General features: G+C 48.2%; 1 protein-coding gene across 2 annotated transcripts in view; it reads right to left on the bottom strand.

Annotated features, from left to right (window-relative positions):
- MAP3K5 (mitogen-activated protein kinase kinase kinase 5) overlaps positions 1 to 15,545 on the bottom strand; it is a 1,016,304-nt gene that overhangs the window by 134,631 nt on the left and 866,128 nt on the right. For both annotated transcript variants that reach the window (XM_086927404.1, XM_086927403.1), the window contains exon 19: positions 8,940 to 9,097. In XM_086927404.1, coding sequence (XP_086783530.1) covers positions 8,940 to 9,097 — 158 coding nt within the window. The remainder of the gene's footprint in view (positions 1 to 8,939; positions 9,098 to 15,545) is intronic.

The following is a 15,545-nucleotide window of genomic DNA, read 5'->3' as shown; positions in this document are numbered from 1 at the left end:
CACTTTGATTATCTATTTTCACTTTTCTTGTATATGTTTCACCATTTCATTTTACTCTTTATTTTATCCTTTATTTTATCCTTTATTTCTTATTTTTATTATTGCGAACTTTTTTCGGACTTTCCACCCTGTTCCTACACATTTGCTTCACACGCGTTTTTCACCGTCCCCTCAGCTCAGTCTGTCCTCACTTTTTATGCTCCTCGCGTTCATAGTTCACTCTAACGCACATGCTCGGCGTCTTCCGGGTTCACGAACACTATCTCGGAGGTTCCTTTGACCACATCGTAGAATGCTGTTTAATCTTCACATACTCGGTAAGAAGGCACGATTTTCCTTTACGCTCCTGCCGACCACAAGCTATTACCTATCTTTGAGCACCGCCGTTTTTTTAATTCCCATACGTTCACCTCGGGTTGGATTTCCTGGAACACCTTATCTTTTCTCAGTGCATTTTGACCCTCCTAAATCACGTTTCATTTTCCATTGCTCGCGTTCCACTTCACAGACCGGTGATGACCCCACACTCCTTATATTATCGCTATGTTCACCTTAACCATGGTATCACTTTCTATTTATCACCTACTCTTCATTAGTGTATGTTGTGTATTTAAGACTCCAGTATTAGCGCCCTACACATGTTTCCTTTTACCTTCTAGATTCCCCCTGAAGAAGTGCACCTTTGCACGAAATGCATCGGGGATTATTTTGAATGTATAATTCTACAAGAATGCTTAAACTTTAATTTATTGATCATATGACCAGAATATGACGATGGAAACATTGAACTATGATTAACAAACTACTATCATGAATAAGATGTGTTGAAATAAATCAAATATAAGTTTTGTTCAACATTGAATCCAGAACTTTATTGAATATATTTACGCACTAAGGTGCCTACCAGAGTGCCCAGGATTTGTCCTTACCCCCTGTAAGGCTCATACTGCTTTCATATCAAACGCACCTTTTGGACCTGGAAGGTGACTTCCTGCGCACCTATCTAACAGAATACCTACCTCACCCAGTTTAATCCTATTTACCTTGGAGTGCAGCGGTTCTCACATATAGTAAATGTATCTAAGACACATCAGTACTTTCCGTTTTGCGAGTTGCAATAAAATTGCAATTTGCAAGTTTGTGCATCTTCTTATTAACAAAACATTATTGTTGCTAACTAAACTGGCTGTTTTTTATTTTGGGTTCTTATCCTGAAAAGTAAGAGATCAGCAGGATGTTTGTCGACTTATATGTAACATTGTTTTTAAAAGTAAATTCTTTGAGCTCATTCAGTTTTTTGGGGCCTAAAGTTATATCTCCTGTTCAAATCAACCAGACCATTTTAAGTCCAAATCTTTTTGCTGTTGCAGAGGAAAAACGATCTGAAGATAATAGAATTTCTGCTTTGTCCTTTGCCAGACTACAAATTCCTCGCATAATCTTTAATCAAATCTCAGGATCCAGACATAAATTGGTTAATACCTTTTATACTGAAGGAGTATTTAGGCTCTGTCTTTACATAACATAGTCTTACAGATAGGCAAGAGAAACGTTTGACTTCCACTTGCAATTTCAAGGAAAAAACAAAGCAACAGCCATTGAGTAGTTTTCTGTACATAATTGTGTTATAAATTATTCGGCATACGATATCAAATCCGTCCACATGAATCTCTGTGCATATATTCTGAGAAGAATGTTGGTTGATTAGTCATGCTAGAAGAGATGTCTTAATTTATTCATCAGTGCCAAAAAACACAGACTCTAAACAGGAAACGGCTCAACATTCATTAACAATATTTTCATTGCTCTGTACACTACTTTATTAAACCTCTAAGTATGCCAAAGTTCCCATGCTGGAAATAAAAACATACAGGAACGCTTTATAGTCTGCTTTCTGTTGAATCACGTGTTCTCCCCAACTACTGTCCTTAGAATTGAGCTATGTTGGCATTTTTGTGCATGTCCTTATAATTGAGGTGTTTTGGTGTCCTGTATCAGGAAAATAAAACTAAGCTTAGACTCTGACATCACAGAGATCACTTAAATAAATTGTCCATCGAGTTTAATCCACTTATAAAAGTGGAGGAGTGTGGCTCAGGGGTTAGAGGCGGCAGACCCGGAAGCTGAGATCGGCCCTGGACCAGGGTTCAATTCCCCGCCTCGGCGGGTCTTGGGCTCAAAAATTCCACGGACTCGATAATTCTCGCTCCGGTGCCTTCTCAACTCACGGGTTCACACTCTGCGACTCTGGGCAATAGCTTGCTTAATCTCCACAATGGCCCCTCGCGGCGGGATGCCTGGCTTTCACCTTGTGGATACCCTGCCGGGGTTATCTCACAGGGGAATACCAGGACGGGTTCCCTAAGCAAGCGCCGGGAAACCCTTTGTGGGTAGCTGTGCGCTATATAAGCTCAAATACATTTACATTTACATTTACATAAAAGAAAAAATCTTTGGAGATATTTAACCACTGATGGGTGGGGAGGATTGGTTTCTGGCAAGAATGTGACCATATAAAAGATACCAACAGAGATTGTTACAGTAAACTTATTTTTGGTGATGTCCTGAAATAACCGTCAACTTGGTTAAAAAACTATTGTTTTACTCTGAGTGGCTCTCTTTTATCTTCAGTACCTGATGCACAAGTTACTACTTGTGTAACGATATATCTGTAAGAGACATTAGTTAGTGATAGATTCCTTACCTTAGATTATCCCCAGGCGTCAGACTGGATCTGGAAATTTTTGCCTAAAAGTACCCTTGCTCGTCGGTAGGCGTCGTCTGCGGCTCCGCGTCCGTCGTCTGCATCGTAGGCGCCGTGATGACGTCGTCGGAGTACTTAGACGCCGCTTCCTCGTGCTGTCGTCAGTTCTTAGACACAGCTTTTCCGTGCCAGAAAATCAGAGCTATGCTAAAAACCAACACTGGTGCCTTGAAACTAGGGCCCTGAAAGGGGATGACCGTAACTCTAGATATCGGTTTTCAGAACGGGGAGGATGAGTGGGTCGGTAAGGAATCTATCACTAACTAATGTCTCTTACAGATATATCGTTACACAAGTAGTAACTTGTGCATCTGAAAGAGACACGTTAGTGATAGATTCCTTACCTTAGAATAGACACCCCAGCAATACCAACCCCGGTGGTGGGTCTGTGAACCAATAATCACACCAGAAAGTACTGGAGGACGGAACGGCCAAAGAAGCCATCCCTTCGGACTTGGCTGTCCAGGCAATAGTGTCTTGCAAACGTGTGCAGCGAGGCCCACTAGCCGCCTGGCAAATGTCCTTCAAGGGCACTCCTCAGCCCAAGGCAGTTGTAGTCGCTGTGGCCCGAGTGGAATGAGCCCTCAGCCCAAAAGGGGGCTCCTTCTTAGCCAAGGATTAACACGCCTGAATACACAAGATTATCCACCGCGAGATGGTCCGCTTGTGCACCGCTTTCCCCTTCTTAGCGCCCACGTAACCAACAAAGAGTTGGTCATCCACCCGAACTGGCGGGTCCGATCCAGATAGAACGAGAGCGCACGTTTTGGGTCCAGACGGTGGAGCCTCTCTTCCTCTCTCAAGGGAGGCGGAAAGAAGGTGGGCAAGGTGATGGACTGCCCGATGTGGAAGGCAGTGACTACCTTGGGCAGGAAAGAGGGCCTTGTCCGCAACACAACCTTGTCCTGATGGACCAAAAGGAAAGGAGGTTTACAGGATAGAGCCTGGAGCGCACTCACTCTTCTGGAAGAGGTGATGGCTACCAGGAAGGCAGTCTTCAAAGTGAAAAGGCGAAGAGGACAGTTGTGAAGTGGCTCAAAGGGAGCGCACATCAGAAAAGTAAGAACCAAGTTCAAGTCCCACTGAGGCATCACAAAGGGTACAGGAGGGAACGTATGCGTGATGCCTTTCAAGAATCGGTTAACAATAGGGATCTTGAACAAAGAAGGTTGATCAGGCAGCCTCAAAAAGGCTGAAAGAGCAGAAAGGTAGCCCTTGATAGTGCCCAGAGCACAGCCCTGCTGGGCAAGAGAAAGAAGAAAGAGAAGAACCTCAGAAAGAGGGGCAGAGAGAGAATCCACAGCCTTTGCTGTGCACCCTGCCACAAATCCGTTCCACTTGCAGGTGTATACAGACTTTGTGGAGGGACGCCTGGCTGCCAGAATGATGTTACAAACTTCAGGAGGCAAGTCAAATGGCCTCAACTGTCGCCGCTCAATCTCCAAGCATGGAGTTGGAGACTGGACAGGTTCGGGTGGAGGACCGTCCCCTGCTGCTGCGACAGAAGGTCCTCCTGAAGAGGCAGACGAACCGGGGATCGACTGACATACTGAGTGGCTCGGGTAACCAGTACCTTCGTGCCCAGTCCGGAGCCACAAGGATGACTTGTGCCCGCTGGCGCCTGATCATCTTCAGCACTCTGGGCAGAAGTGGTATAGGCGGAAAGGCCTACATTAGACCGCAACTCCACTCGCGACGAAGAGCGTCTCCGAGCGAGTGCCGCCTTGGAAATTCCAACGAGCAGAACTGATGACATTGCGCGTTCTCTTCGGTGGCGAATAGATCTAACCAAGGCTCTCCCCACTGCAGAAAGAGACCTTGCGCCACGTCCGAGTTCAGACGCCATTCGTGATCCATCATGTACCGGCAGCTGAGTTCGTCCGCCCTGGCGTTCAGAGAACCTGCCAGGTGTTGAACCACCAGGGTCACGTCCTGATGTTCCAGCCATTGCCAGAGGCGCAGAGCCTCCTGGCAGAGGATCCACGACCCCACCCCACCCCGCCCTGTTTGTTACAGTACCACATGGCGGTGGTGTTGTCCGTGAACACCTGCACTACACTCCCTCGGACAGAGGGGAGGAATGCCTTCAGTGCTAGACGAATCGCCCGCATCTCCAAAAGGTTGATATGGAGCCGGGACTCCGCCGGAGACAAGAGGCCTCTGATCTCCGCCTGTCCCATGCGGCCTCCCCAGCCCTGGAGGGACGCGTCCGTCACAACTGCGTTGTCCGGTTGGGGAAGGGAGAGGGATCTGACGCTGACCCAATCGCGGTCTCGCAGTGCCCTCCGAGATCAGGACATGGTCGTGCAGGTTGCCCAGCTCCTGGGCCCACTGAAACTTCAGGTCCCACTGCAGAGCCCGCATCCGCCAACGGGCGTGATGCACCAGAAGGATGCAGGAAGCCATCAGCCCCAGAAGCCGCAGCGTCAACCTGACTGAGACTCGGGATAAAGGCTGAAAGATTGGAATGAGAGCCTGTATATCCCGAACCCGCTGTTCGGGTTGGTAAACCCGAAACTGCGCCGAGTCGAGAACCGCTCTGATGAAAAGGAGCTTCTGAGAGGGGCACAGGTGTGACTTCGGCACATTGATGGAGAACCCCAGCTGGTGCAAGAGGTCTGCCGTCATCTGGAGGTGGCTGACGACTGTTTGGGGCGAGCCCGCCTTCAACAACCAGTCGTCGAGGTAGGGGAAGACTGGAACCCCTAACCTGCGCAGATGAGCTGCGACCACCGCCATCACTTTCGTGAACACCCGTGGGGCGCTGGTAAGGCCGAAGGGGAGCACGGTAAACCGAAAGTGTTCGTGGCCTACCGTGAACCGTAGGTAACGACGGTGGGCCGGCAGGACGGGGATGTGGAAATAAGCGTCCTGCAAGTCCAACGCTACCATCCAGTCTCCTGGGTCCAGGGCAGCTAAGACCTGAGCCAGAGTCAGCATCTTGAACTTCTCCTTCCGGAGGAAGCCATTGACGTTCCGTAGGTCCAAGATAGGGCGTAGGCCCCCTTTGCCCTTCTTGGGTACCAGAAAGTAGTGGGAGTAGCAACCACGTCCTACTTCTGGCCCAGGAACGCACTTGATGGCCCCCTTGGCCAAGAGGGCTGAAACTTCCTCCTGCAGAAGCCGCAAATGATGCCCTGATACGCGGTGGTGTTGCAGTGGCATGGCTTGAGGGGTCGAAGGGGAGGGAGTAGCCCCTCCAGACGATCTGCAGCACCCACCTGTCTGAAGTGACAGTGCGCCAGTGAGAGTGGTGATCGTGAACCCTGCCCCCCACTGGCGTCACATGGGCCGAGAAGCACGGACTAGGAGGGTTTAGAGGCGGATGCTGCGGGGGAAGGTGTGGACTGGCCTCGCCGTTGTCCCCGACCGCCTCCACGGCGATTTCCACGGCCGCCACAGCGCTGGATGTTAGCCTGTGGCGTGTGGCTGGCAGCACATGTGGGGGTGCCCCTTCCTTGGCCACGAAAGGAGCGAAAGGCACCCGTTTGCTGGCACAGGGCCGGGAGGCCCAAGGACTTGGCCGTAGCCCTGGAGTCCTTAAAGCGCTCAAGCCCATGGTCTGCCTTGTCGCCAAAAAGGCGACGGCCATCAAACGGCATGTCCATCAATGGGTTTTGGACATCAGCCGAAAAGTTGGCAGACCTCAACCAGGCGTGGCGTCTAATCGCCACCGTCGTTGCCATAGCTCTACATAGTGAGTCAGTGGTATCCAGCCCACACCTGATAGAATATCGGACTGCCTCCCGGCCCTCCATAAGGGCTTGGCCAAGTTTGGCCCGTACCTTCAACGGACACTCTGGCAGCAATTCCGCGACCGTATCCCACAGAGAGTGGGTGTAGCGGCCCAAGAGGCAAGCGGTGTTGGAAGACCGCAGTCCCAGACTAAGGGAGGAGAAGACCTTTTTACCGTACATCTCGGATTCCCTGTCCGGCGGGGCCGATGGGAATGCGGTCTGGGAAGTGGACGCCTGGATGACCAGGTTCTCGGGGGTGGGGTGGGTGGACAGGAATCTGGGTCGCCCGGGGCCGGACGGTGGCGTCTGGCCACGTTCCTATCTACGGGCGAACCCGTAGCGGGCCTGGACCAAGTGCCCAAAAGAACGTCGGTCAAGGCCTCATTAAATGGCAGCAGAGGCTCTGTGGGGCATGACTGAGGTTTAAGGACCTCAGTGAGGAGGTAAGTCCTCACGGCCGCGACGGGGAGCTCAAGGCTCAAGGCCTTGGCAGCCCTCATCAACACCACACCGTATGTTGCCCCCTCCTCCGAAGCCACGGTAGGAGGCTAGACAAAACCAGTGTCTGGAGAGGTGTCCAGACCACTGGCATCCCCAAGGTCACCTGTCCAGTCCTCTAGAGGCTGACACTCTCGGGTCAGAGGGTCCTCAGACCCCTCCCAATACTCCTCATCACCCATCTCCTGAAATTCAGGGTTGTCAACCAATGGGGCCGGTTCATTGAAGTAAAACTCCCCAAGCGCCGTCGAAAGCGGCGCCCAGCGGCGCCATTCCGACGTCTGAACCGGAGCGAAGGAGGCATCGGGGACGGCACCGCCCGAGGACGGCGCCGGAGGTGACACCTGATGGACCGACGCCGGAGGGGGGGTCGTAAGGTCCACCGGCGACGACCCAGATCCCAAAGAGGGTCCAGTGGGGTCCCGTGGCTCCAGGACCGTTGGGCCCTGCGGCGCCGGGCCCGAAGGCGCCGGCGGAGTCAGGACTGTGGGGCCCTGCAGCGCCGGGCCCGAAGGTGCAGGCAGCGTCGGGGCCGAAGCCCCCGACCCGCTAGGGGCCCCAGACGGGTCCGCTGGGCCCGAAGGCCCCGCGGAGCACGTCGGAGGAGAGAGGGACCTCATGGCCATGAGGAAGCGCTCAATCTCCTCCGGCGTCGCGTCTCGCCCAGGGACCGGAGGGTGTGGGGCTGGACGCGACGCCCGCGACTCTGACGGTGCCGCGTGGGCGGTGTCACCCGAACCCCGGCCACGTCGCGCGAGCGTCGGGGTGAGTCAGAAGAGCGATGACGCATCTTCGTCTTCTTGTGTTTCTTACCTGACGACGACTTCGACCCGGAGGAGTGGTGCCGACTCTCGGAGCTGTGGTGGCTCCGACCCCGCGACCTGTCCTTCGACCTCCAGTGGGACCAAGACCTCTCGTGGCGCTGGCCGACTGCCGGAGTTCGAGTCGCCTGCGGGACCGCTCCCGCCTGGCTTTCGAAGAGAGGGCCCGGCAGTCGGAGCAGGCCTTGTCGTCGTGGTCGACGCCTAGACAAGTTAGACACAGGTGGTGAGGATCCGTGACCGACATCTAGTGAAATAGTGTGGCTCACTGGTTAGAGGCGGCAGACCCAAGAGCAGAGGACGGCCCGGGACCAGAGTTCGATTCCCGGCGTGGCAGGTTTCGGGACCAGGGTCAGCGGACTTGATAATTCTCTCGCCTCGGTGCCCACTCTGATCAGCGATCACACTCGGCAACTCTGGGCATTAGCTTGCCTCATCTTCACTAACGGCCCCACCAGACCGCCGGGGATGCCTGGTCTCACCCTGGAGATACCCATTAAGGGACCATCTCTCAGGGAAGCCAGGAAGGGTTTCGCAGCGGTCGAAGCGTCTTGGGACCCTACGGGTAAGTAGTGCGCTATATAAATGCCAATACATTTACATTTACATCGCAATCCTCACAGTGCTTGAATCCAGGAATCCCTATGGCACCGATCGGAGTCGTACGACTTCGAAAAGATGATCAAAATGATCCAAAAAGTTAGTCAAAAAGTGACTAGAAGTACTTCTTTTTCCAGATCTGCGCTTGCTGGCGCGGAAAAAAGAAGAACTGACGTCAGCACGCGGAGGCGGCGTCTAAGTACACCGACGACGTAATCACGGCGCCCACGACTGACGCGGAGCCGCAGACGACGCCTACCGACGCGCAAGGGTACTGCTACGCAAAAATTTCCAGATCCAGTCTGACGCCTGGGGATATTCTAAGGTAAGGAATCTATCACTTACGTGTCTTTTTCAGATGTGCATATTGCTTTGAAAGCACCCAGTGTGGATGACGCCAAGGACAAAAAATGAGTTAAGTGCACAAGAGAAATGCTGCCTATAACTAGTCACAATTTCACTGGACTGCAATACCTTCTACTATTTACATTTTAAGAAAGAAAAATAAAATAGCCTCACTTTAAACATGGCTGCTTGTGGTTCTCCTAGCTCATAAAATGGTGGTTTCCCAGTGGCCATCTCAATGATAGTGCACCCCAGAGACCAGATGTCTGCTGGCTTCTCATAACCTCTTGGTCCTTTATCTATGATTTCTGGAGCCATGTATTGTAGAGTACCTGCAAAAACACATTGTAAAGTTTGAGTAATGGCAAGCATTTTCAAGGTAGTCAAGTATGCAAAACATCATTAATTAATCTTTATAAATAACTAACAATCTACTAAACTTTCTTGAATGTTCTCGATTATGACAGCAATAAACTGAGAAAAAGTTTTGCAATATTTCTAACTTCGTTGTGATGCATAAATACAATTTGCACTCACCTGCCGTACAAAAATGTATCGAAAAAGTCAACTAGTTTGTATTTTGTACAGTACAATATACAAGAAAACACGCAACCAGTGCAAGAGAGGCACAGTCTTTGAGGCACATATAGGCCTGCACAAATTCTGGCACCCATGCATACAGGTAACACTTAGATGCACACATACAACTAACTTACACATAAACACTGTCAAAGTGGCCATGTCTTTGAAATTCTGCATTACTTGGCCAATGATCTAGAGGCGGAATCCATTTTGCTAGATGCTGAGAAAGCATTTGGTTCCCTTGAATGGTGATTTCCATTCATTGTACACAAAAGAGTAGGTATGTGTAAGGTGATCATAGGCTAGATATCATTGCTGTCCATGCCACCATGTCACAATACAACACTGAAAGAATATATGGTCACACGAAGAGGATCACCAGGAGTACTCCTCAGGACTGCTACTTTCTTCTATAGACCGGAGCCATTGGGTTGCATCCTCAGCGAGTGTCATTCACAAAGAGGCTCACTTTTTGGGAAAAAGAGTATGTTGTGATCCCTTTATGCAGATGGCATTGTATGATATCTAAAGAATCCTAGAGAAAATTGTGATCTGATGATTAGGGAAACTACTGGGTTTTGCATACTGTCATAACTGTATACAAACTGGCATAAATCTGAAAACTTTGAACAGAGACTGGGACTGTACAATTTGACCTGGAATTCCTGGTGCAGTGGTGAGACACTTCCAGACACAGTGAGATGTAGTAAAAGTGACTAGGAACAATTATGGTTCAGTCTTAAACAAAACTCAAAAGCTTGTACTCTCAGTGCGTATTAATATGGTGATTCAACCTAAACTTTTAGATAATTTTATCAATTCTCCCATACCCTTAAAGCGGCATTCCTTGGGCAGTTATGATTGATATTGATTAAACTCTTCCGGATGACTAAGTAACCATGATTAAACGTAGATACCCTAATGGCTGCCCCACACCCAATTTGCTCTCTACTGGTATCACATGAAGCCTTCCATAGAAATTGAAATGGGGATAGTAGAATCCAACCTTAAGTATTCTATTGTTGCAGCCTTTTCCCCAGACCTTGAAGATGCACTTCCCCCTATTAAAAAACCCACGAATCCACTCACACTAGAGCCTAAAGTGCAGCTTCTACTGACAAAACTGGGAGTCACCTGTATCAGGGATTTATATCTGAAACGTGCCCGTCTGACCTTTACTCGGTCTATTGCATTAGGAAACACACATTCTCTTAATGTTTTTCCATACTATCAGCTGTGCATTACATTCCAGGGTAGCTTTGCGACACAACCACTGGAACGACAAAGCTATTTAGTCCTCACACCCCTAGTTACGACACCTAATCTAAATCGATTTCATGCTTATACAGTGGCGCAACAGAATGTAAAACTATGCAAACATCTTAAGCCAGGTGATTGTGGAATGTTGACTTGAGTTCACGGTTCATTAATGAGCAGAGGTGGTGTTGCAGTATGCAGACCAAAAATGTCAGCAAACACAGACATTGCCCGTTTTAAATTCTTACATAGCATCTAACTCACGCAAGTGAAGCTCAGTTTGTTTGGGCCTGTAGCATGGCTATGTCCTGGAATCTCAACAAACTGAGCACGATATTCTCCACTTCGTAAGATATTAAAATTGATGTAGTATAGACCTTCCCTCTAAGGGGACCATTAGGTTATACAATATGTAAAATATTTTTTGATCTCATTTTGTAAATATGTACATTAGGGTTGGCGCAGGGCCAAATTCCTACAAACAATGGAGAAATTATCTAATGTACCCTACTAATAATGCTGATACATATGTACATTTCTTCTCCCTCCAACCTCCTGGCACAAGAATGTCTGGTATCTCCTTGGCAGCTATCTGCTAAAGAAAGAAGAGGAGATGCAGGGGAAGCACACAGCTAAGAAGTGATGAGACCCAAATGTTGAGTATACACAACACATTATAAAAACATGCATGGACACAGATGTGTGCAATATTCACACATATAATAATAATAATTATCAATAATTATAATAATTACCATACATACCTCGATTCACCCTCCACACTATTAAGAAAATGACTTCAAGTTCATACAATTGCACATGTGCAAGACAACATAAATGCTATTTACTCTGTGCAACACTCCAGCTCATTTCTCATAATACTGTTGGTTGCCATTGTTTTTGCAATGTTTCATTAAAAGTCAAACATGAAATTACACCTTCAGCCAGCCCTGGAATTCCGTCCAATAGTTTGTTGCATAGTGGGATCTTTAACACCTTGGCTGCTAGGCGTTTTCCCCCCCTGTGCTGGAAAATGCTTTAGTACATCATTCATGACGAGCTCAGCTCGTCATCAGCACAGCTCAACTGTGCATCATGACGAGCTGAGCTCGTCATGAGCATCGAAAGGGTTAAGTCTATTCTCATAATGACAGAAGCAAAACTATAAATTCCACAATGCAAAGTTCTGTTTGGTAAAAAGCAAAACTATGATAAATGCGTTAAGAATTACATGGGCACAATACCAACAAACACACAATTGGAAGAAAAGTAAAACACATACTCTCCCTCTTGATGATATTGATCATTAGAATTGCTTTTGTTTTGGGCTTTTAAGGAATTTGAAATGCGTGTGGCAAAGCAAATGACATCGAGTTGTGGCATGACGCCTGTGCTGGATGAACCTAGGGCTGTAGATATTGGATGTATAGGAGGGGGACATGGGCCGGACACGGAAATGTCAGGGTGTGAGTTACAAAGGGGGCACCATGGGGGAGTGGAGCAGGGGGGCGAGGCACTGAGAATTATCTCATGGAATATAGCTGGTCTGGCTGGAAAATTTAATAACAAAGAGTGGCTCAACTACATTAGGAAATTCCACGTAATCTGTCTGCAGGAGACTTGGGCATTGGAGAATAACTTCCACTTGCAAGGGTATAAGTGTTTCTTTGTACCCGCCCAAAAATCAAGATCAGGGAGAGCCATGGGAGGATTATCTATTTATATAGACCTGGGCCTTCCGGGCAGCTGCTCTTGCCTAGACTGGAACTCCCATAGGATTCAGGCAGTTAGGTTTTCCGGGAAGGGGCTTAGATTTGTAGTCTTTAATATCTACAACAATGAGATAGCGGGAACCCACACCCCTATTGTCGCTGAATTGGATCACAGGTTGGGTCAGGAAACAACGGGCCAAAAAAAGGGGCAGCCACATGCACTGTTGGTTATGGGAGACTATAACTGTCATCTGTGCCCGGCACTGGTTCAAATGAACACAGACTGGTCCCAATGCCCCATGGAGAAGGGGCCGCACTTTTCCCATACGCCGACAGGGTTAGCTTTCAGTACGCTCCGGCTCAAGTATGACCTTGAGCATACTATTAACATGATGGGGACGCAGGAGGATGGCACACTCCCACCTACATTTAAGGGTAGAGGATGCTCATCCTTCATAGACTATATCCTGGTCTCAAGATCTCTGATAAATAAGATAACTAGTGCAGGGATTGAATGGAGTGGTTTCAGTGACCATAACCCTCTTGTCTTGGAGTTGTTGTACAGGGTGGGCTCAAGAAATAGAGTCCAACGCACAATCACTGAGAGGGCAACAGATCAAGGCAGGAGACTAAAGTGGTCCAAATTGACGGGGAAAAGTTTTACAAGGACCTGGTGGATGCCGGCAAACTTGCCATCAATGACTGTTTAGATATAGAAGTTCACGGATTGAGGCTTCTGGATGCATTCGATCAGATTGCCAATCTGATCGACGGTCTACTAAAGACTAGTGTGCCCTTAAAGAACCACGGGAATCCTCAATGGTTCGATAAGGATTGCTCCAAAGCTCTGAGGGAGCTGAAAAGCTGCCTTAAATCTAAACCAAGGGTCCCCCATAAAGTGAAGGTGTGCAGAGCAAATTATAAAAAAGAGATTAAGAGGAGGAAACTTGTCTTGCAGGCAGAAGCGTGGGCAGATTTAAGAGAAGCAGGGGAAAGAAAGGACCTAGCGGGTTTCTGGAGGATTATTAATAACCCAACTTTCCAGGAAAAAGACACCCCGGAGATAGGGGCTAATATCCTCCCAAATCAGTGGGTTACCCACTACAGGAGTCTGTATAACCATGAGCCTGGCACTACTGTAGAGTTATCGGCTATCCCAACTCAGGCTCCACCGGTGGAATTCACCATTAAGGAGATCACTGCAGGGATTGAGGGTCTGACTAAAAATAAAGCCCCGGGGCCCGACGGAATTCCCCCAGATCTGTTTCTGAGTAGCATTGAACTTTGGGCCCCTCTAATGACAAGGGTCATTAACACTGCTATTACCTGCGGCCTGCCTCCGTCCTGGTCCAAAGCGGTAATTGTGCCGATTGTTAAGAAGGGCAACAGGGACGACCCCAAGTGCTACCGCTTGATTTCCCTGATCGATGTGTCAGCAAAACTCTTGGGAAGGGCAATTCTTAACAGACTGTCCGAGTGGACCGAAGAAAATAACATCTTCTCGGACACTCAATATGGATTTAGGACAGGGAGGTCCACTAGTGACCAATGCCTGAACCTTTACATGCTGACTGCCAAATATACCATGGCTAGCGATGAATCCATATATATGGGTTTCATGGATTTGGCAGCGGCATTTGATCACTTCAATAGGGAGAAATTGTGGGGCATGATGTTTAGTATGGGGATAGAGAGTGGCCTAATTAATATATTGAGGGAATTGCACAGTGACACCACGGCTAAGGTCCGCTACAATAGGGAGGGGGGACTGACTAACTCTTTTCCCTGTATGAGTGGAGTCCGACAAGGCTGCATCCTTTCCCTTTACATTAATAATTTGGAGCAGTTTCTGTTAGGTCTAAAGGCAGATTGCCCAAGGGTCGGGTTGCGTCATATTCCTGTTCTGCTTTATGCAGATGACGCGGTGCTGATTGCACGTACACCCAGGAGCCTACAAATCTTGATCGATGGATTCGTCAAGTTCATGGGTGCCCTGGACCTCTTTGTTAATTTGGGTAAATCCTATGTGCTCCTGGCGGGGAAAAAATCTACCTCCAAATTTACTTACACAATAGGGAGTCACATTGTAGAAGAGGTTAAAACGTTCCCTTATCTTGGTGTAACATTTGATGGCGCCTTACAGTTTGATTCCTTGGTGGAGGAGCGTTGTGGTAAAATGATTGCATCTAACGGGGCAATAGCTAGCTATGGCAGGAGGCTAGGAAGATGGTCCCCGGAACAGGTGATGAACTTGTACAGCTCTGTATCATGCTCCAAAGTAATTTATGGGGCAGAAGTATGGGGCTTTGTTAATACCACAAGAATCCAACGGGAAGAAAACAAATATTTGAAATCAATCCTGAGAGTACCCCAAAGTACTGCTGGACTAATTGCCCACAGGGAGTTAGGGAGGCCATATATAGAAGACCTGGTAAAACTGAGAACCATAGTAGCCTGGTTAAAAATCTGGGTCAATCCTGATGCGTCACTCAGTAGAGAAATTTTATCGGATTGTTTGGAGAGGGACAAATGTATGCGCATCCCCTGGCTCCACTATGTGAAGAACACCCTAGAGGAACTAGGCTTTGGGAACCTCTTTACTAACCCAGCAACAATTGTAGCCCAGAACAAGTTGCAAGTAGGGAAAATTTTTCTAGAGCGGAAAAACCTATGCAGAGCTGAGGCTGAAGGGTGTAAAAAGACAGTGAGGGCCCATAACCTAGTGAAGAGCGTGAAGGTATGGAGCAATACTTGTACCTCATGTATAATGCACAGGATAGGTTCTTGATGTGCCGTTTCAGGCTGAACCTACTCCCATTTATGTTGGCATCACCAGCAGGATTTGCTACATCAATTGAACAGAAGGGGCCCTGTGGCTGCGACAACAGGTCTCCGCAGGACTCCCTTCATTTTGTCCTACTCTGCCCCTTTTATTCAATGCCCAGGCGCAGATTTCTTGTAAACCTCTTAAAAAAAACCAAATTGGTTCACGATAGGGAGGCACTAGTATTTTTACAGAAAGCTTCGGACCCCTTAACATTGTGTAGTATCATGAATTTTATTAAGGTAGCGGTCCGTTTAAGGCTTACTAGGGGAGAAGAATGAAATGTTTTTAATCTTATCCTTTTAAGTGTCATACACTGTTTCACTGTTTGTATTTTATGCTTTGTTTATACCCTGTACAAAGGATCTTGGAAATGTTTAATAACTTTTTACTATGTATACATGT

The sequence above is a fragment of the Lissotriton vulgaris genome, chromosome 6 (assembly GCF_964263255.1).
Source record: "Lissotriton vulgaris chromosome 6, aLisVul1.2, whole genome shotgun sequence".
Classification (NCBI taxonomy): Eukaryota; Metazoa; Chordata; class Amphibia; order Caudata; family Salamandridae; genus Lissotriton; species Lissotriton vulgaris.
Note: the sequence above shows the minus strand (reverse complement) of the source record. Positions and strands in the feature narration are given on the sequence as shown.